Source organism: Balaenoptera musculus, chromosome 17 (assembly GCF_009873245.2).
Source record: "Balaenoptera musculus isolate JJ_BM4_2016_0621 chromosome 17, mBalMus1.pri.v3, whole genome shotgun sequence".
Classification (NCBI taxonomy): Eukaryota; Metazoa; Chordata; class Mammalia; order Artiodactyla; family Balaenopteridae; genus Balaenoptera; species Balaenoptera musculus.
This window is the reverse complement of record NC_045801.1, coordinates 76,072,153-76,098,901: the sequence shown is the minus strand read 5'-3', so window position 1 is coordinate 76,098,901 and position 26,749 is coordinate 76,072,153. Positions and strand designations below refer to the sequence as shown.

The window sequence follows — 26,749 nt, the reverse complement described above, 5'->3', positions numbered from 1 at the left end:
GGCTACTTTATTGACGGAATTATGAAAATAAGTCTCCTCCTCAAACCAGCAGTACATAGTCTAATGTGTACTTTTTTTCTTATGGAATAAAGAAGTTAGGAATTTTTAGCATGTTCAGATGCAAACGAACATGATTAGTTGTGGACTTATTTTATCGAATAAGCAGATTCAATCTCCCTAAGGACCTTGATGTGGTCATCCAACTCCATTAGGAATTAATAGGCAAACAGAAAAGTGTTATTTTTCTTAATTGCAAAACTAAAATGTTTCTTTACATCTGATGTTGAAAAATTATCAGCCTAAAACCCTGATTTACAAGGTCATTATTTATAAGTACTCCTTTTCTAGAAGTATCATATACTGTCTATTTAAAAATTAAATTAGTGTCAATTTGCATTACTATGTTTTTATTAATACATTATATTCTCCGAGTTCATTGGAATGGCTGCAATGTCCTTATTTACCAGACTAAAAAGTGACAGGAAAAACTGTCAAATATATAATTTGAATGCCTAGGGAAATTATCAGTGCGCAAACCATGTCCTGGGAATTAGGCTAGCCCTTCTGAAAGCCTCAGTAATCCTTGGTAGACTGTACTGCTCTAAGCGTGAGGAAGAGCTCCAAATGGTCTGTCCTCACAACACTTGGTTTTATTACCACATTTGAGGCTTCAGCTATAGGTGTTTCCTCTCATTTTCAGTCTGAACTTCACCTACTTTCTCTTGACCTGTCAAGGAAGCCACGGAAGTGTCCATTCCAATGTTTCGGCAAGGGTGATCATCATGTCTGGAGATATTATTCTAGAGAAAAGCAGAGGAAAAAAAATCAGAATCCTTTAAAAGGAGTCAAAGCGACATCTTTAGGGACTTCCCTGGCGGTCCAGTGGTTAGGACTCTGTGCTTCCACTGCGGGGGGCACGGGTTCCATCCCTGGTGGGGGAACTAAGATCCTACAGGCTGCACAGCGCGGCCAAAAAACCCCCCCAAAACAAACAAAAAAAGGGACATCTTTGTAAAGATTACTTTGAATTACACGATGTGCAAGTTGTCGTGATTCACACTGTGCACGTGTCACCGTTGAGAAGGATGAACAAACACTGCATCATGTGCGCTGAGCGCAGTCTGACATCCAGGGAGCCTTGAACAGTCCCAACGCTCAGGCCACAACTTAGCCATTTTTTTTTCTTTTTTTTTGATGTGGACCGTCTTTAAAGTCTTTATTGAATTTGTTACAATATTGCTTCTGTTTTACATTTTGGTTTTTTGGCCACGAGGCATGTGGGATCTTAGCTCCCCGACCAGGGATGGAACCTACACCCCCTGCACTGAAGATGAAGTCTTAAGCATTGGACCACCAGGGAAGTCCCTCCACATGTTAACTCACTGCCTTCTGTGGTAAGACTGTGTATATCCTGATCTACTAAACTAACACATGGTGGCAAAAAGTAGAAAGAAAACCAGACCGATTAAAGCAGAGTTCCTCGGGAGGGGGCAGGCAGGTAGGGCCCAGGCATCAGTTGTTTTAAGTGATTCCAGTGTACACCCAAGGTGGAGAATCATTGCTTTAGTTTCTTGAAGATAGAGGAACTGTGCCTTCAGCTGAGTTCTGCTTAGATCAGCTCAGTTCTGCTCAACTCAACTCAACTTAGCAATTATTTATTGCGTGCATATTCTGTGTTAGGTACTCAGCCTGGAGCACGGAGCAGGAAACTGTGTCCTGTCCTCAGGGAGTGTGTGCAATCTAGCAAGGAGGACAGGTATCCTACAAGCAACCCACAGGTATGGTGGGTGCTACAAAAGTCAGGGACAGATGTGAGAGTTTGCAACCTCAGGGACTTTGACCTAGTTCAGCAGCCAAGGCCGGATGAACAGGAGGTGGCGTCTTAGAATTTCCTGTGTGCCTCCCTGTTCAGTGAATGCGTGAATAAACCCACAGTTCGCAAAGATATGTTGAAGAGGGTATAAATAGTAAAGAAAGTCCTAGATTTATTAATAACATAATTTCATAATAGTGAATCACCGGTTGTGTTTTCCACTCTGCTAGTAACTTATAGCAGGGGAGGAGTATATCTGATGGTAAGAGCTTAAGATCCATAATCGGATTAAAACTTTGTTCCAGAATTTATTAGCTGTTTAATCCTATAAAAATGACTTATTCTCTTTAATCTTCAGATTCCCTAAGTGTGATAAAATGCATGCAAGGCTGTTATGCAGAGTCAGGCACATATAGGCTCCTGACGAATGTTAGATGTTGTTCCAGAGAAGACAGTGGGCCTGGCCTGAATCCACCTGCAAAGACTCCAGAACTCTTAGCGTGAAGTTGCAGGTGCTCTTTTACTAAAAGCAGTGAGGAACTTGCCAAATATCCTTAATAATTTTCTGTCAACGCACTCAGGTTTATTTGTCCTTTGTTTTCAAAATAGAATTTTACATTAGCTGAACTAAAAGAATTCACCAAAAAAATTGGTGTTCCAATTGGTGTTTCTCTTGAAGTTAATAATTTGTACTCTGTAAGACCCAATAGTTTCTAAATTTTCTCAGTGTCTGGAGTAACCAAGCACAGCTAGAAACAGTCCAATAAATTACCTTTGAACTATTTAAATATTACTTTTCCTTTATCATTAAAAAGGTATGAGGTTGCTTTCTGGCAAAAGAGGAAGCAATGATGAGACAATTTGTTCACGCATAACCAAAATGATAGAGAAGTCATTATTAACTTACTGTTTAAGGAACAACACAACACGCAAAAATGTGGGCATTATCAAGTAAACCTGTTCCTCTAAAATAGCATTTAAAACTTTTTGGGCAACATTCTCGTGCTCCAGTATAGGCAGCAGAAGTAGATCCCTGGAATGAAAACAACAAAAAGTTATATTGTCAGAGTGGTATTCTTTGGCTGCCATCGTGAGCACTAATTATTAAATTTTAGATATCAAGTTATTAACTTGATAATTAATTAGATTACAGTAATTAATTAGATGTAATTAATTAGATGTCTCTAAATATGCAAACCAAATGTAAATATCAGGAACTGCCTTGTGTTTTCTCTCATGACCAACACTGGGACCAGTGCTAATACATTTAATTTTTTAGAGTGAACGCCTGGCCTTTATTGATTTTCTGCTATGTGATGGTCTACATCTATGGAAGGAATTGCTTTGAGGTTTTTTTGTTTTTTTGTTTTTTTTAATTAATTTATTTATTTTTGGCTGTGTTGGGTCTTCGTTTCTGTGCGAGGGCTTTCTCTAGTTGCGGTGAGCGGGGGCCACTCTTCATCGCGGTGCGCGGGCCTCTCACTATCGCGGCCTCTCTTGTTGGGGAGCACAGGCTCCAGACGCACAGGCTCAGTAGTTGTGGCTCACGGGCCCAGTTGCTCCGTGGCATGTGGGATCTTCCCAGACCAGGGCTCGAACCCGTGTCCCCTGCATTGGCAGGCAGATTCTCAACCACTGCGCCACCAGGGAAGCCCTGAGGTTTTTTTTTGTGTGTATTTTTCTTTTCTCTCTTTCAGTCCAAACATCAAGCAACTGTACACTATTAAGAAGCAAAATTGCAAAATTTTATTACCAAAAGGAAAAATCTCCTGAGCATGTGTAATTTGTCTTTATTTTAGGCAGACTATTGTTACCACGTTAAGCAGACTTAGATGTTTGTGAAATCAGTTGGAGTTGAGATGGGATAAGCATGTAATAAAGCTCCCATTAGGCATTACTTTGACATTTTATACTTTTATATTATGCTTCTCTATTATTTGAACCACACTGCCTCAAAAATTCTATTTATCTCAGCTGATTATTGAAAGCTGATCGATTTCTTGTAATTAAATGTTGGTAATTAGTCTTTATATTTTTTCTCCTAAAAGTTCCTTAGAACCATAGCCTAAAGGGCTCCAACATTTATTAAAAAACAGTTTTCCAAAGAAGAAATACAAATGGCCAACATGTACATGAAATTGAGCACATGAAAAGGTGCTCAATCATGAGGGAAATGCAAAGCAAAACTGCAATGAGATATCACCTCATACCTGTCAGAATGGCTATCATCAAAAAGACAAGTGATAACAAATGCTGGTGAGGATGTGGAGAAAAGGGAATCCTTGTGCACTGTTGGTGGGAATGTAAATTGGTGCAGCCGTTATGGAAAACCATATGGCGGTTCCTCAAAAAATTGAAAATAGAGCTACCATATGATCCAGCAATTCCACTTCTGAGTATAAATCCAAAGGATTTGACATCAGGATCTTGTAGATATATCTGCACTCTCATGTTCATTGCAGCATTATTCACAATAGCCAAGATATGGAAACATCCTAAGTGTCCATGGGTGGATGAATGGATAAAGAAAATCTGGTGTGGATAAAGAAAATCCACATACACAGTGGAATATTACTCAGCCATGAGAAGGAAGGAAATCCTGCCGTTTGTGACAACTTGGATGAAACTTGAGGGCATTATGAAAAGTGAAATAATCAAGGACAAATACTGTATGATATAACTTGTATGGAGAATCTAAAAGAGCTAAATTCATAGAAACAGAGAGCAGAGTGGTGATTACCAAGAGCTGGAGGTTGGGGAAATGGGGAGATATTGATCAAATGGTACAAACTTCCAGTTATAGTATTAACAAGTTCTGGGGATCTAAAGTACAGCCGTGATTATAGCTAACAATATTTTGTTACATACTTGAATGTAGCTAAGAGAGTAGATCTTTTCTTTTTTTTTAACTCATTTGTGGGTTTAAAAAAAAAATTAATTAATTAATTAATTTTTGGCTGTGTTGGTTCTTCGTTTCTGTGCGAGGGCTTTCTCTAGTTGCGGCAAGCGGGGGCCACTCCTCATCGCGATGCACGGGCCTCTCACTATCGTGGCCTCTCTTGTTGCGGAGCACAGGCTCCAGACGCGCAGGCTCAGTAGTTGTGGCTCACGGGCCCAGTTGCTCCGCGGCATGTGGTATCCTCCCAGACCAGGGCTCGAACCCGTGTCCCCTGCATTAGCAGGCAGACTCTCAACCACTGCGCCACCAGGGAAGCCCCCAAGAGAGTAGATCTTAAATATTCTCACCACAAAAAAGAAATGGTAATTATGTGATGAGATGGAGGTGTTAGCTAATGCTATGGTGGTAATCATTTTGCAACATATAAATGTATTAAATGAACACATTTGTACATCTTAAACTCACACAATTTTATATGATGATTATGTCTCAATGAAGCTGGAAAAAATATAATCTTCACATCATTGTTCATTTCATACTCTATCATTTAGGATTATTCATCTTTCTTTTTCTAGAGACATTGTTTTTACCTTTTATGAACTTAGGAACTCCACGTTTATAAGGGCCATCAGTTAATATCACTGTTTTCATTGGCTACCATACCACCTCCTCTTGGCTGGTCACATTTATTCTGTGATCTTGACCCTCTAGCTTTAGAGACTAAGGTTCTGTTAAGTTGTCAGAAAAAGTTTCTTAGCAAATGCAAAGGTCTCATTTCTGATTTTATCATTTGAAACTCTTCCTGTCATTCACGGCTGTCCTTTCCAACCAGATATACTTTATCTGCTTTGTTGACTGCTTAATTCCAGAGCTTTTAAACTCTTCTGTGTAGAGTTCTTTTGTAGATACACTTCCTTCAAATTTTCTAGAAGTCTATTTCCAATAATACTACATTTTCCCTTTATGGCCATTCCTTCAGCTAATATGAATTTTTAATTCATTATTTTATTTAAAATATTTATTATAAAGAATTTCAAAGAAACAAAAGTAGAAGAGTATAATGAACAGTGATGTGATGGTAAATGGTGAACAATGGTTCCTCTGGGGGGAAAAATGTATTTATGGTTTCTAACCTCACCTGAATTTACTCTCTACTTTGCTCACTGTGCTAAGACACAGCAGCCTTCTTTCAGGTTCTTAAGAATCCCCATTTTTTTCTGATCTCAAGGGCTTTGTGCAGGGTACCTAGATGCTCTTCCCACTTGCTCTTTACCTAGTTAATTCTTACTTATCTGACTTTTGGGTCTCAGTTTTCTTTTCTTTTTTTTTTTTTGGCTGCTCTGTGTGGCATGTGGGATCTTAGTTCCCCAACCAGGGATCGAACCCATGCCCCCTGCAGTGGAAGCGTGGACTGCCAGGGAAGTCCCCAGATCTCAGTTTTCAATGTCACTTCCTCTGAGAAACTATCACTGACTACCCCTCCACATTCTAAAGTATATGTCCTTTATTCTCTCTCATAACACCTTTTTTCTTTTATATCACTTAATCACATATTATTATCAATTCTTACTAATATTGTTATTTAAATAATAATGTTAGAACAAAGAAGTAGAGAAAATAATTCTTAAAGAGGAAACTTACTGCAATATAACAAAGGTCATATATAAAGTCCAGAGTTAATATCATATTCAATGGTGAGAAGCTGATAGCTTTTCCTCTAAGATCGGGAAGAAGACAAGGGTGCCCACTCTCAGCACATTTATTCAACATAGCATTGGAAGTCCTAGCCAGAGCAATTAGTCAAGGAAAAGAAATAAAAAACATCCAAATTGGAAAGGAAGAAATAAAACTGTCACTATTTGGTGGATGACATGATATTATATATAGAAAACTGTAAAGAATCCTTCAAAAAACTGTTAGTACTAATAAATGAATTCAGTAAAGTTGCAGGATACAAAATCAATATACAAAAATTAGTTGTGTTTCTATACTCTAACAATGAACTATCAGAGGGAGAAATTAAGAAAATAATCTTATTTACAATTGCATCAAAAAGAATAAAATACCTAGGAATAAATTTATGTTGCATTTATGTTGCCTCTTTGAAATTGCCTACTTTATTATCTTTACTGGCACTTTTTGTGTGTGTGTGTATTAAAATTATTCTCTATTGTCACTTTCAGTGTAAAGAACTTTCTTTAGTACTTCTTGTAAGGTGAGGAGCTAGCAACAAATGCTTTCAGTTTTTGTTTTGCCTTGAATTTTTACTTAATTTTTGCCTTGTTATGCCTTCATTTTTTGAAACATTGTTTTGCTGAGTATAAGATTCTTTGCTGACAGTTTTTTCCTTTAAGATGTTAATTGTACTTGAGTTCCCTTGTACATGAGTCATTTTTCCTCTCGCTTCTTTCTTTTTGTTTTTGCTTTCTTTTCGTTTTGTTTTTGTCTTTCAACATTTTGAATATATGATGTGTCCGGTGTGTAACTCCTTGAGTTTATCTTACTTGTAGTTCATTTAGCTTCTTAACTATGTAAATTAATATTTTTCATTAGATTTGGGAAGTTTTCAGCCATCATTTCTTTGAATATTTTTTCTGGTCTTTTCTCTCATTTCTTTTTTTTTTTTTTAAACATTTTTATTGAAGTATAATTGCTTTACAATGGTGTGTTAGTTTCTGCTTTATAACAAAGTGAATCAGTTATACATATACATATGTTCCCATATCTCTTCCCTCTTGCATCTCCCTCCCTCCCACCCTCCCCATCCCACCCCACTAGGTGGTCACAAAGCACCGAGTTGATCTCCCTGTGCTATGCGGCTGCTTCCCACTAGCTATCTATTTTACATCTGGTAGTGTATATATGTCCATGACACTCTCTCACCCTGTCACATCTCACCCCTCCCCCTCCCCATATCCTCAAGTCCATTCTCTAGTAGGTCTGTGTCTTTATTCCTGTCTTGCCACTAGGTTCTTCATGGCCTTTTTTTTTTTTTCCTTAGATTCCATATATATGTGTTAGCATACTGTATTTGTTTTTCTCTTTCTGACTTACTTCACTCTGTATGACAGACTCTAACTCCATCCACCTCATTACAAATACCTCCATTTCATTTCTTTTTATGGCTGAGTAATATTCCATTGTATATATGTGCCACATCTTCTTTATCCATTCATCTGTCGATGGACATTTAGGTTGCTTCCATGTCCTGGCTATTGTAAATAGAGCTGCAATGAACATTTTGGTACATGACTCTTTTTGACCTATGGTTTTCTCAGGGTATATGCCCAGTAGTGGGATTGCTGGGTTGTATGGTAGTTCTATTTGCAGTTTTTTAAGGAATCTCCATACCATTCTCCATAGTGGCTGTATCAATTTACATTCCCACCAACAGTGCAAGAGTGTTCCCTTTCCTCCACACCCTCTCCAGCATTTATTGTTTCTAGATTTTTTGATGATGGCCATTCTGACCGGTGTGAGATGATATCTCATTGTAGTTTTGATTTGCATTTCTCTAATGATTAATGATGTTGAGCATTCTTTCATGTGTCTATAGGCCATCTGTATATCTTCTTTGGAGAAATGTCTATTTAGGTCTTCTGCCCATGTTTGGATTGGGTTGTTCGTTTTTTTGTTATTGAGCTGCATGAACTGCTTGTAAATCTTGGAGATTAATCCTTTGTCAGTTGCTTCATTTGCAAATATTTTCTCCCATTCTGATGGTTGTCTTTTGGTCTTGTTTATGGTTTCCTTTGCTGTGCAAAAGCTTTTAAGTTTCATTAGGTCCCATTTGTTTATTTGTGTTCTTATTTCCATTTCTCTGGGAGCTGGGTCAAAAAGAATCTTGCTGTGATGTATGTCATAGAGTGTTCTGCCTATGTTTTCCTCTAAGAGTTTGATAGTGTCTGGCCTTACACTTAGGTCTTTAATCCATTTTGAGTTTATTTTTGTGCATGGTGTCAGGGAGTGTTCTAATTTCATACTTTTACATGTACCTGTCCAATTTTCCCAGCACCACTTATTGAAGAGGCTGTCTTTTCTCCACTGTATATGCTTGCCTCCTTTATCAAATATAAGGTGACCATATGTGTGTGGGTTTATCTCTGGGCTTTCTATCCTGTTCCATTGATCTATATTTCTGTTTTTGTGCCAGTACCAAACTGTCTTGATTACTGTAGCTTTGCAATATAGCCTGAAGTCAGGGAGCCTGATTCCCCCAGCTCCATTTTTCGTTCTCAAGATTGCTTTGGCTATTCGGGGTCTTTTGTGTTTCCATACAAATTGTGAAATTTTTTGTTCTAGTTCTGTGAAAAATGCCATTGGTAATTTGATAGGGATTGCATTGAATATGTAGATTGCTTTGGGTAGTAGAGTCATTTTCACAATGTTGATTCTTCCAATCCAAGAACATGGTATATCTCTCCATCTATTTGTATCATCTTTAATTTCTTTCATCAGTGTCTTATAATTTTCTGCATACAGGTCTTTTGTCTCCTTAGGTAAGTTTATTCCTAGATATTTTATTCTTTTTGTTGCAATGGTAAACGGGAGTGTTTTCTTAATTTCACTTTCAGATTTTTCGTCATTAGTGTATAGAAATGCAAGAGATTTCTGTGCATTAATTTTGTATCCTGCTACTTTACCAAATTCATTGATTAGCTCTAGGAGTTTTCTGGTAGCATCTTTAGGATTCTCTATGTATAGTATCATGTCATCTGCAAATAGTGACAGCTTTACTTCTTCCTTTCCGATTTGGATTCCTTTTATTTCTTTTTCTTCTCTGATTGCTGTGGCTAACACTTCCAAAACTATGTTGAATAATAGTGGTGAGAGTGGGCAACCTTGTCTTGTTCCTGATCTTAGTGGAAATGGTTTTAGTTTTTCACCATTGAGGACGATGTTGGCTGTGGGTTTGTCATATATGGCCTTTATTATGTTGAGGAAAGTTCCCTCTATGCCTACTTTCTGCAGGGCTTTTATTATAAATGGGTGTTGAATTTTGTCGAAAGCTTTCTCTGCATCTATTGAGATGATCATATGGTTTTTCTGCTTCAATTTGTTAATATGGTGTATCACATTGATTGATTTGCGTATATTGAAGAAGCCTTGCATTCCTGGGATAAACCCCACTTGATCATGGTGTATGATCCTTTTAATGTGCTGTTGGATTCTGTTTGCTAGTATTTTGTTGAGGATTTTTGCATCTATGTTCATCAGTGATATTGGCCTGTAGTTTTCTTTCTTTGTGACATCTTTGTCTGGTTTTGGTATCAGGGTGATGGTGGCCTCGTAGAATGAGTTTGGGAGTGTTCCTCCCTCTGCAATATTTTGGAAGAGTTTGAGAAGGATAGGTGTTAGCTCTTCTCTAAATGTTTGATAGAATTCACCTGTGAAGCCATCTGGTCCTGGGCTTTTGTTTGGTGGAAGGTTTTTAATCACAGTTTCAATTTCAGTGCTTGTGATTGGTCTGTTCATATTTTCTGTTTCTTCCTGGTTCAGTCTCGGCAGGTTGTGCATTTCTAAGAATCTGTCCATTTCTTCCAGGTTGTCCATTTTATTGGCATAGAGTTGCGTGTAGTAATCTCTCATGATCTTTTGTATTTCTGCAGTGTCAGTGGTTACTTCTCCTTTTTCATTTCTAATTCTATTGATTTGAGTCTTCTCCCTTTTTTTCTTGATGAGTCTGGCTAATGGTTTATCAATTTTGTTTATCTTCTCAAAGGACCAGCTTTTAGTTTCATTGATTTTTGCTATTGTTTCCTTCATTTCATTTTCATTTATTTCTGACCTGATCTTTATGATTTCTTTCCTTCTGCTGGCTTTGGGGTTTTTTTGTTCTTCTTTCTCTAATTGCTTCAGGTGCAAGGTTAGGTTGTTTATTCGAGATGTTTCCTGTTTCTTGAGGTAGGCTTGTATTGCTATAAACTTCCCTCTTAGCACTGCTTTTGCTGCGTCCCATAGGTTTTGGGTCGTCGTGTCTCCATTGTCATTTGTTTCTAGGTATTTTTTGATTTCCCCTTTGATTTCTTCAGTGATCACTTCGTTATTAAGTAATGTATTGTGTAGCCTCCATGTGTTTGTATTTTTTACAGATCTTTTCCTGTAATTGATATCTAGTCTCATAGCATGTGGTCAGAAAAGATATTTGATACGATTTCAATTTTCTTAAATTTACCAAGGCTTGATTTGTGACCCAAGATATGATTTATCCTGGAGAATGTTCCATGAGCACTTGAGAAAAATGTGTATTCTGTTGTTTTGGGGTGGAATGTCCTATAAATATCAATTAAGTCCATCTTGTTTAATGTATCATTTAAAGCTTGCGTTTCCTTATTTATTTTCATTTTGGATGATCTGTCCATTGGTGAAAGTGGGGTGTTAAAGTCCCCTACTATGATTGTGTTGCTGTCGATTTCCCCTTTTATGGCTGTTAGTATTTGCCTTATGTATTGAGGTGCTCCTATGTTGGGTGCATAAATATTTACAATTGTTATACCTTCCTCTTGGATCGATCCCTTGATCATTATATAGTGTCCTTCTTTGTCTCTTGTAATAGTCTTTATTTTAAAGTCTATTTTGTCTGATATGAGAATTGCTACTCCAGCTTTCTTTTGATTTCCATTTGCATGGAATATCTTTTTCCATCCCCTCACTTTCAGTCTGTATGTGTCTCTAGGTCTGAAGTGGGTCTCTTGTAGACAGCATATATATGGGTCTTGTTTTTGTATCCATTCAGCCAGTCTGTGTCTTTTGCTGGGAGCATTTAATCCATTTACATTCAAGAAAATTATCGATATGTATGTTCCTAGTCCCATTTTCTTAAATGTTTTGTGTTTGTTATTGTAGGTGTTTTCCTTCTCTTGTGTTTCTTGCCTAGAGAAGTTCCTTTAGCATTTGTTGTAAAGCTGGTTTGGTGGTGCTGAACTCTCTCAGCTTTTGCTTGTCTGTAAAGGTTTTAATTTCTCCATCGAATCTGAATGAGATCCTTGCTGGGTAGAGTAATCTTGGTTGTAGGTTTTTCTCCTTCATCACTTTAAGTATATCCTGCCACTCCCTTCTGGCTTGCAGAGTTTCTGCTGAAAGATCAGCTGTTAACCTTATGGGGATTCCCTTGTGTGTTATTTGTTGTTTTTCCCTTGTTGCTTTTAATATGTTTTCTTTATATTTAATTTTTGACAGTTTGATTAATGTATGTCTTGGCGTGTTTCTCCTTGGATTTTCCTGTATGGGACTCTCTGTGCTTCCAGGACTTGATTAACTATTTCCCTTCCCATATTAGGGAAGTTTTCAACTATAATCTCTTCAAATATTTTCTCAGTCCCTTTCTTTTCCTCTTCTTCTTCTGGGACCCCTATAATTCGAATGTTGGTGCATTTAATGTTGTCCCAGAGGTCTCTGAGACTGTCCTCAGTTCTTTTCATTCTTTTTTCTTTAGTAGTTATTTCCACCATTTTATCTTCCAGGTCACTTATCCTTTCTTCTGCCTCAGTTATTCTGCTATTGATCCCATCTAGAGTATTTTTAATTTCATTTATTGTGTTTTTCATCGTTGCTTGGTTCCTCTTTAGTTCTTCTAAGTCCTTGTTAACTGTTTCTTGCATTTTGTCTATTCTATTTCCAAGATTTTGGATCATCCTTACTATCATTATTCTGAATTCTTTTTCAGGTAGACTACCTATTTCCTCTTCATTTGTTAGGTCTGGTGTGTTTTGACCCTGCTCCTTCATCTGCTGTGTGTTTTTCTGTCATCTCATTTTGCTTATCTTACTGTGTTTGGGGTCTCCTTTTCACAGGCTGCAGGTTCGTAGTTCCCGTTGTTTTTGGTATCTGTCCCCAGTGGCTAAGGTTGGTTCAGTGGGTTGTGTAGGCTTCCTGGTGGAGGGAACTAGTGCCTGTGTTCTGGTGGATGAGGTTGGATCTTGTCTTTCTGGTGGGCACGTCCATGTCTTGTGGTGTGTTTTGGGGTGTCTGTGGCCTTATTATGATTTTAGGCAGCCTCTCTGCTAATGGATGTGGCTGTGTTCCTGTCTTGCTAGTTGTTTGGCATAGGGTGTCCAGCACTGTAGCTTGCTGGTCGTTGAGTGAAGCTGGGTCTTGATGTTGAGATGGAGATCTCTGGGAGATTTTCGCCGTTTGGTATTACGTGGAGCTGGGAGGTCTCTTGTGGACCAGTGTTCTGAAGTTGGCTCTCCCACCTCAGAGGCACAGCCCTGATGCCTGGCTGGAGCACCAAGAGCCTTTCATCCACATGGCTCAGAGTGAAAGGGAGAAAAAATAGAAAGAAAGAAAGAGGATATAATATAGTGAAGTAAAATAAAGCTATTATAAAGCAAAGCTATACAGACAAAATCTCACCCAGAAGCATATACATATACACTCACAAAAAAAGGAAAAGGGGAAAAATTAATATATCCTGCTCCCAAAGTCCACCTCCTGAATTTGGGATGATTCGTTGTCTATTCAGGTATTCAACAGATGCAGGCACATCAAGTTGATTGTGGAGCTTTAATCCGCTGCTTCTGAGGCTGCTGGGAGGGATTTCCCTTTCTCTTCTTTGTTCGCACAGCTCCCGGGGTTCAGCTTTGGATGTGGCCCCGCCTCTGCGTGTAGGTCGCCTGAGGGCGTCTGTTCCCCGCCCAGACAGGACGGGGTTAAAGGAGCAGCTGCTTCGGGGGCTCTGGCTCACTCAGGCGGGGGGAGGGAGCGGTACGGAGGAGGCGGGGTGCGCCTGCAGCGTCAGAGGCGTCGTGACGTTGCAGCAGCGTGAGACGCGTCGTGCGTTCTCCCGGGGAATTTGTCCCTGGCTCACAGGACGCTGGCCGTGGCGGGCTGCACAGGCTCCCGGGAGGGGCGGTGTGGAGAGTGACCTGTGCTCGCACACGGGCTTCTTGGTGGCGGCAGCAGCAGCCTTAGCGTCTCATGCCCGTCTCTGGGGTCCGCGCTGGTAGCCGCGGCTCGCGCCCATCTCTGGAGCTCGTTTAGGCGGCGCTGTGAATCGCCTCTCCTCGCGCACCAGGAAACAGAGGTAAGAAAAAGTCTCTTGCCTCTTCGGCAGCTGCAGACCTTTCCCGGACTCCCTCCCGGCTAGCTGTGGTGCGCTAACCCCTTCAGGCTGTGTTCACGCCACCAACCCCAGTCCTCTCCCTGCGATCCGACCGAAGCCCGAGCCTCAGCTCCCAGCCCCCGCCCGCCCCGGCGGCTGAGCAGACAAGCCTCTCGGGCTGGTGAGCGCTGCTCGGTGCCGAGCCTCCGTGCGGGAATCTCTCCGCTTTGCCCTCTGCACCCCTGTGGCTGCGCTCTCCTCCGTGGCTCCGAAGCTTTCCCCCTCTGCCACCCGCAGTCTCTGCCCGCGAAGGGGCTTCCTAGTGTGTGGACACCTTTCCTCCTTCACGGCTCCCTCCCACTGGTGCAGGTCCCGTCCCTATTCTTTTGTCTCTGTTATTTCTTTTTTCTTTTGCCCTACCCAAGTACGTGGGGAGTTTCTTGCCTTTTGGGAGGTCTGACGTCTTCTGCCAGCGTTCAGTGGGTATTCTGTAGGAGCAGTTCCACATGTAGATGTATTTCTACTGTATCTGTGGGAAGGAAGGTGATCTCCGCGTCTTACTCTTCCGCCATCTTCTCTCCGGGTCCTCTCTCATTTTTTCTGTTACTCTCTTTGTGTGTACACGGATGTGATTAAAGGTGGCCCAGATTTCTCTGAGGCTCTGTTCATCTTTCTTCATTTTATTTTCTCTTTTTTCTTCTGGTTGCATACTCTCTGTTCATCTGTCTTCAAGTTCACTCATTTTTGTCTGCCAGCTCAAATCTACTGTTGAGCAGCTCTAGTGGACCTTTCTTTTCAGTTACTTTTCTTTTCCACTCCCAAATTTACATTAGTTCTTTTCCATTCACAAATTTACACTTGCTTCTTTTTAAAAAAATCTATATTTATTGATTAATATTTGATGTAACATTGTCATCATACTTTCTTCCCATTTTAAAAATATGGATTCCTTTAGATCTTTGAATGTATTTATAATAGCTGCTTCGAAGTTAGTCTGCTAAGTCCAACATCTGCATCCTTTTCAAGGTAATTTCCACTGCCTACATTTTCCCCTTATGTATTGGTCACACTTTCCTGTGTCTTTGTGTATCTTATACTTTTTGATTAAAAAGTAAATATTTTAGGTGATATATTGTAGCAACTCTGGATAACAGTCCTGCATGGTTGTTTGCTTGTTTATTTACTCAGTCACTTGGCTGAACTAGTTCTGTGAGGTCTGTCTTTCCTCCAGTGTGTAGCTTCTGATGTCATTCTTGAGAGCTCCAACCTGGGCATGCATACAGCCTTCCTGACTGTCAGGGATAACTGTGGTTTTAGCCAGGCAATCTTTTACTGTCTCTTTCTCTTAAGCCTTTAACTGGCCTGCCTCTATTTGTATCACATCCAGCTCTCATGCTCTAATTTGCTAGCTGGTTGTGCTACTTTTTTTGGATGATGCTCTGATCTATGGTCTTAGCCAGTTGAAGCTGGGTTCCATGGCAGAGGCAGAGAGATGCCAGTTTTTGCTGCTGACTATGACCCTTGCCTGTCAGAATCTCTGTGTTACGAAGCAGGAGTTGGGTGTAATGAGAAACTGACTCTTCCCTGGCTTTCCCACGGGAATTGTCCCTATCAAACAGGACCTGGGGGGATGGCAGGAAGTAGTGCTGTCACCCAGCTGCTGTTACTAGCCTGTATGGATCTTCCACAACTCAGAACCTGGGAGGTTTGGATCTGCCAATTTTTACTGTCTGGTAAGTCTACCCAAAATAGGTCTTCTGCCACATGACTGCTGAAATTACTGGTGCGGCTCTCCAACAACAAAGAGCTGTTGTAGAAAGAGGAATTGCTCTCTTCACCAAGAGCCTCTCCCCAGATCTTTCTTACCCAGTGGGAGTTGGGGGTGGAGGAACAAACACTGTCTGGATGAGTCTATCCTTTCAATACAGGCCTTCTGCAGAAAATGGGATCTTCCAGTAGTCACCTGCTACCAAACTGCCCAGAGGAGTTCTTCCACTCCAGGGACTGAGGATATGGGAGTTGCCACTGGTTGCCAAGCCCCTGAAGCAGTGATTCTAAGAGGCAGAGCTGTAGGTGGGTGGGTGTAGTCCCTAGCCCCAGTGCCATGGCCTCTCAGTGTTCTTACTGAATTTCCATAGATTTTGTTAAATAAATACTTCCCAATGCGTTGCATGCCATTTGGTCAATCTCCAAAGATTTTAAATGATTGTCTTTGCTAATTTTGACTTGCATAGTAGATGTTTCTTTGGGAGAGATTTTCCCCTGCTATATTCTGTCAACTCCACCACCTGTTTTGGCACTTTCTATTTAATTTTATGGTTTCACTAGACTCTAAATAACCTCATTGCTTTTTAGATGGGCTTTTTGTTGGCTGTCTCTGTTTCCTACAAATATAGTTGATTGATAGCATTTGGTTCATGTCAATCCCCTTTTTAATAATTGTAATGACTACACTTGCCCTAGGTCATGTTTATACTTTTTAACATACTCTACTGATTGGCTCCTCTGTGTAAAGGCCTTCGTATTTCATTTGCATCCTCATTTGGCTGTTCTGCCAAATGTAAACTTTATATCAAAATATCATTTCCCTAAACTTCCCCACATATATTAATCAATCTTTCAAAATATTTTATCTTTTGGATGATTTTTACTTCAATATTTTTTTTTAGAAAAGAAATTATCTTCTCAACACTACAATGGTAAATATTTTAATAACTTCTCACTACCAACTTTTCTGTTGCATTGTGATATTCTGATTAACAATTTAGGTTTATGTTTTCACAATAACATATGCTCATAACTGTATTATTGTCCTTAAATTGAATAAACTCATTAACTTAATACATATTGAATGTTTTCTTTTGCTAAATTAGGCATTCAAATCATTTCTTTTGTTTTGCTTTTCATATTTCAAAACTTTAAAATGAAAAGATGATCATTGACATATATTGGAAGAGCAAAGATTACTGTAAGAGTTCACTTACTTGGTTGTACAGCCGTCAAACATTCCAGTGTTGACAAAATATGGGCAAACAATGGTGGCTTTAACGTTACTTTTTTGTAGTAGTCTTAATTCAAGGTAGAGAGATTCTGCAAAGCCAAAAGCTACAAATTTGCTTGCACAATAATCTGAAACAAAGTGAAGAGCTGTTAGTAATAGAATTTGACAAGTTAATTTATGGAATTATTTTAAAAACTGAAACTTCTTCCCCTTTCTCTGGCTTATTTTGGGGGCAAAACAACTCTGTTAAAGTCATTTTTGTGGCCACTCTACTCCTGTATCTCCACACTACATACCCAACAACAAAATGAAAACTATTTCAATTTCTCTTAACCCAAGAAGACTACTGAGCCAATTGGTACATTCTTCTCTTTGTTTTTTAAACAGACGAGAATATCTTCCTTTACCACTGCCATTTTAAATAGAGGAGTGGAACAGCAACATGAATGGACCTAGAGAGGATCATACGAAGTGATGTGAGCCAGACAGAGAAAGACAAACATCATACGATATCACTTATATGTGGAATCCAAATTTGGGAAATGGGAAGCAGTCCTAGCGTTAGAAATAGAGCCAAATGTACTGGAGATTTCTCCTTGGTGCAGGAAGAGTTCTCTGTACCTTGGAAGAGTCCTAATTTCTGGGTGCTATAAACTGGGGAATTCAAAGGCACATGGTGAAGTACTCACCCGATAGTCCATTGATACCAACTACTCCTGCTATACTTGAAACACGACTAAGTGACCATGGTTAGCTTTAAGCATGGCAGGAAAGAAGGCCTTACAAGTCTGGAAGATATAAATACACTGTGTCAATATTCTTTATTCATTTATTATTTTATTTGCTCAATTAGCATGTGATCAATTTACAGGTTCACTTAATAAGTATTTATTTAACACTTACGATGTGTTAGATTCTGTGGCAGTACAAAATAGTCACTGGTACCATGGAGCCACGGTTCTCAAGGATCTTAACATTTATTATGTGTTAATCTAAAAGAGATACTATTTGACTAGTTTTTGCTTTTAAGTAAACTATACCAATTGAATTAAATCAACATTTTACATCTAGAGTTTGCTAAAAAAGAACCCCCAAACTTAAAACCTATTGTTTTCTAGTCTGTAGAGCTCTTCCGTGTAGTCTTCAGCAATTTGTATTAAAGTTTGATCACGGTCACCTTCCTGGCTTTACCCTAAGTAAGATTTCCCTCTCACTCCAATGGATGTATTGGCAGAATGGGAAAAACTGCTCAAGGAAAGTTGAATTCCAATTCAAGGAAAATGTGCTCTGGAAAACAAAAGTGCTTTGGCATTGTCTACAATGATTAGATACATTCTTAGCTATTTTGGCAAAATTCAATCATTTATCCTCAAGTAAGGTATTAATTCAGTGTTCTAAGTCCCCACGCCATGGAAAATCCCAGTTCCCTAATCCCCGTGGTTCTCTCAGGGAACTTGTTCACTCTTTCTTCCCCTAATACTGGGCTCTTTAATCTAACTTCTGTTGGGAAACATTATCCAAAACTTGAAATAAGGCAAAGAGATAACTGAACGACTTTCAACATGCTGGGGCAATTTCTAATAATCTTGCCTGAGATTTATATAACTCCCTTAGCAATGTAACTTTGACTAATAGTTATTAGAACCCAGAGGTCTCACAATCCTGTAAAATTGGAGGTTAACATGTAGAAAATGAATAGGTGTGATTTTTTACTTTTTGATCTAATAGAAAAGATAATCCCAGAGTTAAGTGTTTAGTGATCTTATTTCAGCATTCTTTTTCATTATCTATATAAATCCAAACTCCTCACATCATCAATTTATCAGCAGTATTATTCTTCTGGTTTTCTCATAAATGAGTTAAACAAAACCTTGACAGATAATGCTTTCACCATCTAGTTCTAAGAGGTTTATGATTTTTTTAAATAAATTTATTTATTTTATTTTTGGTCGCATTGGGTCTCCGTTGTGGTGTGCGGGCTTATTGCGGTGGCTTCTCTTGTTGTGGAGCACAGGCTCTAGGTGCACAGGCTTCAGTAGTTGTGGCTCGTGGGCTCTAGAGGGCAGGTTCAGTAGTTGTGGCGCACAGGCTTAGTTGCTCCGTGGCATGTGGGATCTTCCCAGACCAGTGCTCGAACCCGTGTCCCCTGCCTTGGCAGGCGGATTCTTAACCACTGCACCACCAGGGAAGCCTGAGATTTATGATTTTTAACAATGTCAGAGTTTTGCATTAAGAGTTTTGGAGAGTCTGCCAAGGTGTGCTTATATACAAGGAACAGGTAGAACACAAAAGCAGCTACTGGATCAAAGAATATCACCTTTGCTTTTGAGATCTTTTGCGTCTCACTAACCTTTCTCAGGACTGCTGAACTGATGGGTGAGTTTCTGCTTAGATGCAGACAATTGGTCTCTTTTGACAGTTCACGTCCAAGTGTGGTGGCATTTTATATGTCTGTCTCTTGGGTGTCCCATTTGTTGTAAGATTCGGTTTTTCTTATGCAAAAGTCTAATTACTGAACCTCCTAAATTTTTTCACCCTGGTTATGGGTCAGATAAGTTATTACTGCTTTCATAAAGTATCTCAGGTAATGAAGGCAAATATGTGCTCAGTTAAACTGAATTACAACAAATGATGACTTTACTGTTAAAAAAAAAAGAATTGGTATTTTTGAACTTCAGACAGGTTTCCCAATTGTTTGAACTTAGTCTCTCCACCTGCATTGTCTTTTACAATTTTTAAAAATTATCTTTTTGACAGCCTTTTAATATCACCAGTGATTGTGTTACTCCGTAGTGTCACCTTAAATGACTTCAAGGCTTTAGAAGAATATTAAGTTGGGTAAGTTTATGAGAAATATTTGGCTTCCCATAAAATTTTAAAAGAAGTTAAAATTCATAGAGCAAAGGTATGGAGTAATCCAGCACCGTGTGGTGTGGATGAGGAGTATCGCTTGCCATTTCAGTAAACAAAGGATGCTGCAGCCATGAAACCATCCGTCACTGCAGCCGCCCCCCAACTCCGCACCCTGAGGGGATTCAGGATGGAGAAAAGCAGGATGCTGGCCCTAGATGGTTAAGGTGCATACCAAAGGAATGATCTCAATGAGCCCAGACTCTTGCATCTTCCCATATAGAGAAAGGCACTAAATTCATTAACTTGAGATGTCTGGTTTCCTTTAACTATAATCTTTTGATGTTCTAACTACGTTTTCTTTTTTGTGTTTTTTTTTTTTGAAAAAGCTCCTATTTATCCTGGCTCCTCCTTTATCTCTTTGGAATAGTCCCTCAGAGCTCTCTGAGAGGCTGTCTCCCGGCTTAAGTCCTCAGTATATTCACTGAATAAAACATAATTCTCAACTTTTAGGTTGTGCATTTTTTTTTTCAGTCAACAGTGGCTTGTTTTTTAAAGCTTGAATAGAGAAAGTCAGTTCAGTGTGGCACATACCTTATCTTCTAACATGACATAAGTTTAAGTATATTTTAAAGTTATGGCTGAAAGCTAAAAATGATATTTCTATATATATATTTTATGGAGAGATATGCTCTGGGGATTTGTTTGCTGAGATAGTTATGTATTACACCCCAGTAGAGGTTTCTACTTTCTTCAGTTGATATTTTGGTTACTGAAATAATCAGATCCACTCAGTTTTATCCTCAATAGGAAGGCTCCAGACTCCCGTCATCTTGCCTGAAGGCTCTGGTGCTACAAGCCAGGCACTGGGTCTTGTGGAACACACCACATCACAGGACACTCTAAAAGTCACACTGGAGGGACTTCCCTGCTGGCATAGTCATTAAGAATCTGCCTGCCAATGCAGGGGACACGGGTTCGAGGCCTGGCCCTGGAAGATCCCACATGCCGCGGAGCAACTATGCCCGTGCGCCACAACTACTGAGCCTGTGCTCTAGAACCCGTAAGCCACAGCTACTGAGCCCGCGTGCTGCAACTACTGAAGCCCGCGCGCCTAGAGCCCGTGCTCCACAACAAGAGAAGCCACCGCGATGAGAAGCCCACGCACCGCAACGAACAGTAGCTCCCGCTCGCTGCAACTAGAGAAAGCCCACACGCAGCAACGAAGACCCAAGGCAGCCAAAAATAAATAAATAATAAATAAATAAATTTATTAGAAAAAATCAGTCCTACAATTCAAATATTAAAAAAATAATAAAAATAATAAAAATAAATAAATAAGTCACACTGGAAAGGGCTGCCTCAAGGAGCCGACTCACTGGTACAGCTGACATAGCCACTGTGAGGTGACCCTCAGAAGGCCACACCAGGGACTGAATCAGGTCCCTTCAGCCTCTTTAGTGCAGGGACGGTTGACAGTCTGAATGCAGTCTCTTACCAGGCTCCAGCAGAACAGAAATAATTATGTGGGGCTGGATTATACAGTCAATGAGGGAAATCTAAATATGGTCAACGTTCTATTTTCTGAGGGGCACATGAAGAAGTCCTTTTCTTTTCTTCTTGGTCTATTTCTAATCCTCAATTAAGGACGCTAACTTATGCAAGCTGCAATTTAACTCTCTTTGAAAGGTTTCTCATTTCAACCAATAGTCTCAGAATTCTAGAAAAATATCTTATGGGGACTCCTAGCGTAGGTTATAAACGAATCGGTCCTCAGAGGAACATGAGGGTGGGGATAATAATTTTAGCTCTGGATCTGGATTTCAGATGAATGTCTTCATAATGCGCTAGGCTTAGACAAATATATGGAATGAAATTTACTTATTCTAAGTAATACATATCCAAACAATCAAGTCATTTTATAGATAGCATGAGAGATCCTAATTGCCCTTGTTCACAAACTTACTTAGGGCAGCAGGCAGATTCTATTATACTGACCAGTACTGAGTACTTCTTCTTTCATGGCCACTTATTTTCATGGGTTCAGTAAGAACCAGGTCTTTTTTTTTAAACCAGGGTACAATTGAAGAGACTTTTTTTGGAAATTAAATGGCACATTTTATTTTATTTTTTTAATTTAAAAAATTTATTGATTTTTAATAGAAATTTTTTATTGAAATATAGTTGATTTATAATGTGTTAGTTTCAGGTGTACAGCAAAGTGATTCAGTTATATATAAATATATATATTCTTTTTTTAACACTCTCTTCTATTATATTCTTCTTAGTATATCTTAGATACTAAGATATTGAGTGTAGTTCCCTGTGACTTGAAGAGATTGAGAGTGCAACCAGAGCACAGGTGTGTCATATTTAAGACTGTTTCATTTAATCATGTATGACAAGGACACTTTTTAGGGACACTGATTGTAGTTCATATGCAGAATGAATGCCTACTGAGCTGCCTTCCTGGGAAGCTGGACTAATACCTGTTCTGTGACTTTCAGAGCCCTTCCAGCCTCTTTTTTTTTTTTTTTTTTTTTCTGGCCGCACCACGAGACATGAGGGATTTTAGTTCCCCAACCAGGGATCGAACTCGTGCCCCCTGCAGTGGATGCACAGAGTCTTAACCACTGGACTGCCAGGGAAGTCCCGCTTTTTTGGTATTAAGGAAGGTCATTTCCTGGCAGGCCAGGGATCTTGGCAGGTTTGGGGGGACATCAAGAAGAAGGAAATCTGTCATAATTGGAAATACTGCAGGTGAAACTTGATGGAGACATTTCTTGATTTTGGTTCCCTAGCCTTGGAATACATGAGCTAATAAGAGCAGTAGAAAATAAAAAGTCCTCAGAGTTTTAGAGCAGTGAATGATGATTCCTTCCACAATCATTAATGGAAGTTGATTCTCTGGTTTTAGTGGTTGCTTAGCACCATCTCTCTCAAGATTTGGGGCATTCAACAAGAAGGCTGTGTGTGCCTATTAATATCCTTTACTGTAACTATGTACATGAACCAGACCAAATAGAATAGCAAGCATAATACAAAGGTACAAGTTCAGAGACTACAGAGGACAACAGCTTGTGCAAAGACCCCCATATGGGAAAGAGCTTGATGTGCTCTGGGGTCTCATCAGGATCCTTGGAGTGTAGGAAGCAGGCAGAAAGTAGAGAAAATGGGAGACGGGAGACAGATGAAGGAGGATGTTACGACCTCGTGTAGGGCTTACAGGCCATGATAGGTGACTGTGTGTTATTCTAAGTGCATTTGAATCCTCTGAACATTTCTGAGTGGGAGTGAGACGATTTAGTTTATGTGTTTCAAAGATCACTCTGTTCCTGCACGAAGACAGGCTCAAAGGCGCCAGTGCTGACGGGGGAAGGCCATGCTGGGCTGCTGGTGAGAGGTGACCTTGGCTTGGGCCAGGGGCTGGTAGAAGGGGAGGAATGAGTATACTTGAGCATGTTTTATGGGAAGAGCCAGGGATGTTGGAGTTAAGGGAAAAGGAGGAACCCAGGATGGCTTCTAGATCTGTGGCGTGGTTAGAAATGAGTGTGACCTAGTCTGTTTGCCAAGATGGCATTTCCCCTTCCTAAAAGAAGTTTTGGGGTGGGGTGGGCGAACGAAAGAAATCAGTGATTTTTGCATATGTTTATGGAATACCGGTTGTATGTCAAGCACTGTGCTAGGTGCTCAATAAATAGTGTTGGGCTCCAGTGGGGGTCCCCAGAAGGAGATGAAGAAAATTGTTCCAAGGACCTCAGAGAGTGAGTGTAGAAGCATTGAGTAGAAAGAAGGAGGCACCTGGGTACCTAAAGCAAACCCATCCCAAGGGCCCACCCTCAGAGACTCAGAGGGCTGAGGCGCCCTTCCTCGTGGTTCCCAAGGCCCTGGTTCCAGCCACCTGTGCTTCCTGCATCCCCATCACCGCCGGTACCTGCTCATTCCATTACAGCTCCAAGTATAAGCCCTCTCAGCGGAGACTCCCCTGGTAACTCAACCTCCTTTGAACTCCCATCCATTTTCTAGAGTTGTGTTGTTCAGGATGGTAGCCTTTAGGCATACGTGACTATTTAAATATACATTTAAATGAATTAACTCACAGAAAATTACAAGTTTAGCTCCTCGGTTCCACTAACAACATTTCAAGTACTCAACAGCCACAAGTGACCAGTGGCTACCATATTGGGAGGCATGGAAAAAGAACACTTTCACCACAGATAGTCGTAGTGGACAACCCTGGTCTAGACACTCCAGCCCTCAAGAAAAACACTCCTGAGTTATAAATTTACTAATCTTCCTGCTGTAAAGAGTCTTTCCCTTCCCTCTTGTTTCTTCCTTCTGCAACCTTGGGCCATCTCTCAGCAGTTGAGGAACCTTGGATAAAACATTTCAACCCATTGAACTGCAGTTTCTTTATTTGTAAAATGATAATGAATATGGCATCATGACTACCATGTACAGGAAAAAACTTAGAGCAGTGCCTGGTATCCAGTAAGAGCTTAATAGATGTTGAGAATTATTCCTCCTGCCATTGTTTCCTCTGTTATGATACCCAGTGGTGCATGCATGTAAACCACCACTCTGAAAATAACCTCTCTCTGCACAAACATCTCTTTCACTCATGAACAACTTTCTTGTGTAAAGGCTGTTTGTATTTTGGTAGGACGATTTCTAGCAACCTAGTGAGTCTTGGGACCAAACTAGAGATGGTAGAGGGAAGGGCCCTGCCCCGAGAATCTGGAGTAGGGCAAGAACAGGAGAAACAAAGGTAAGTGCATGACAAGGTAAAACCTGGATAGGTTGAGAGTTCTATTTCATCTCTCAGTGGAAACTCACAAGCAGTATATTGACAGATAAATGTTTGACTAGTTGTTTGTAGAAATACATGAAATTTTCATATTTATCAACAAAAGAAAATGAAAAAGAAAGACTTACCCAGAAGTGAGACAGGGCATTTACAAGAAACGATCTTTCCACCATGTGATCTGGAGTATTGAGAAACAGGTTTCCTGTCAGGAACCCCGCATTGTTAACAAGGCTGTTCACATCGCCCACTTCCCTTCTAACCTGGACAGAAGCAAGGCCAACAATTCATTTGAGGTGTTACATTTTGATACTTATTTTTCCGGGCCATCATTTTTTCTCACTTTATTCACATAGTTTCTTTAAACCTAGCTATTTTATCTTGCGCATAGAAATTCAGCAATTTTCAAGTAGCTTTGTGATTGATTATATTTAAAAAAACACATTGATTTGCCAACTTTGCTTAATGAATCTTTTTTTTTTTTTTTTTGGTGCAGAGATGACCTAATATTGCCGTGTGTTTTCTCTGCCTCCTGTTTCTGTCATGTTCCTACCCTTTCCTGCCGGGGGGCTAATGCCAGGGGCGCTGCACAGTGATGTCACAGTGACGTTCTGTCTCCCCGCGTGCCTCTCAGCATCTTCCTTCAGGCGGCAGTTTAGTCTCCCTTCAACCTGGTGTGTGTGACAGTTACTTCTGCAGGTGTCGTCTTCCTGACCGTCTGTGACCAGGTGCAGGAGGACATCCCCTTCCCCCTAGGGCATGGCCGGTGCTAAGCACCATACTTTCTACCCTCAGTACAGGTTGACAGTGGATGTACATTGGAATCATACAATGCAGAGACTTAAGTTAAAGCTGAGTGTTATATTGAAGATCATCTGGTCCAATCTTTTCATTTTACTGATAAAGAAACAGAGACGTAGAGAGGACAGGTAACTAGGTAAATGAACAGCAGAGCCAGTGCTAGTTCTAGTTTCTACTGACCTCTGATGGCAAATGAGTCACCAGAAAAAAGCAGCTGGGCAACAACTCAAAAGGCTCAGCAAATGCTCACTTGTATTGTTTTCTTCTGTTTCCCTTTCTGGAGGCCACAAAGTCAGATTTCTGACATGCAGAATCAAGCGAGAGGCACATAGAACTCTCAGAGGAAGTGGATGACAGATTTTCTCCTCTTCTCTTTGTAAAAGCATACTAGATGCAATGCTTTTCTTGGGCACAGAAACTAAGAAGAGCACCAATCAGCTTACCTGATCAGCAACTCTGTAGACGTCTTGCCTGTTGCCACGGTTACATGTGTAGGCAAATACTTTCACATCACCCTTTTCTTTGATCATTCGACACGTTTCCATGTTGCCTTCTTCGTTAATGTCCCATAGAACTAAAATGGCTCCAAGGCTGGCAAATGTTATGGCCAATAACCTCCCAAGTCCACTTCCAGCGCCTGTTATAAGGACAATCTCTCCAGCAACATTCTTTTTCTTGGGAATTATCCTGTAAACTAAAGATTCTAAAAAATAATATAGAAATTTTCCCCAAAATATGGAGGTGTCCAAAATCGTCTTCATGTTGATTCACTGAAGAAAGGAATGTCTTAATTAGGAAAGAGGTAACTGATAAATTCATGACATTATCACAACAATTGCAAAACACGTAAAGCACTTAGTCCAAGGGAACTTACCTTTGAGACATCAGTTCTTCAAAATACAAATTTCAGCAACAACTGCTACCATCTTTGAATGCTTAAATTACATAAATAATGAGTATGAAAATATTTTATGTTAACAAGAATCTTTCCAACTTACAGGGTGCTTTCTTACAGGTAATCTAATTTGACCTACAGGTAGATCGCATGTTACTAGGAGAGCTTCATAGTGAAGGACATAAGATCTTTGAGTATCGACTTGCCCAATATTATGTGACTTGTACACCAAGACTTTGGATTCTTAGTCTGGTCAGTTTTCTATTACATGAACTCGATTCATGATCTCATATCTAATAGAAATTTGCTTTTCGTTAAGAAGTTGTTCAATAACGTAGAAATAATATTTATTGTAATACAAATAAAGTCTTTTTATGTTTTCACATGATATTTGTAATATCCCTCTGAGAGAGTCAAACCAGGTACAGTTATTACTGGTTTATTGTGAAGACCTGAGACTAAAATGATTGAGTGGATTTATTCAAGGTCACATAGCCAGCTGATAAAATAGGGAACATCAGGATCGGGGACAGAGGTCTCCTGCATGCAGTCCAGGCTTTTACCATTAGAACAGGCTTTTTCTGGAGCTAATGTGCCCTTTGCCGAGACCCATCTTTTAAAAAATAAAATAACGGAGCATTTT

General features: G+C 39.9%; 1 protein-coding gene across 1 annotated transcript; it reads right to left on the bottom strand.

The window, feature by feature from the left end:
• LOC118883228 (short-chain dehydrogenase/reductase family 16C member 6-like) lies at positions 1-26,676 on the bottom strand. The gene is given in 8 exon segments (XM_036829790.1): positions 1-763; positions 766-800; positions 2,721-2,846; positions 16,740-16,884; positions 17,446-17,490; positions 17,493-17,544; positions 24,542-24,673; positions 25,655-26,676. Coding segments are annotated over 8 exon segments (942 nt in total). The 5' UTR covers positions 25,973-26,676; the 3' UTR covers positions 1-674.
• Between the last annotated feature and the right edge of the window lie 73 nt (positions 26,677-26,749).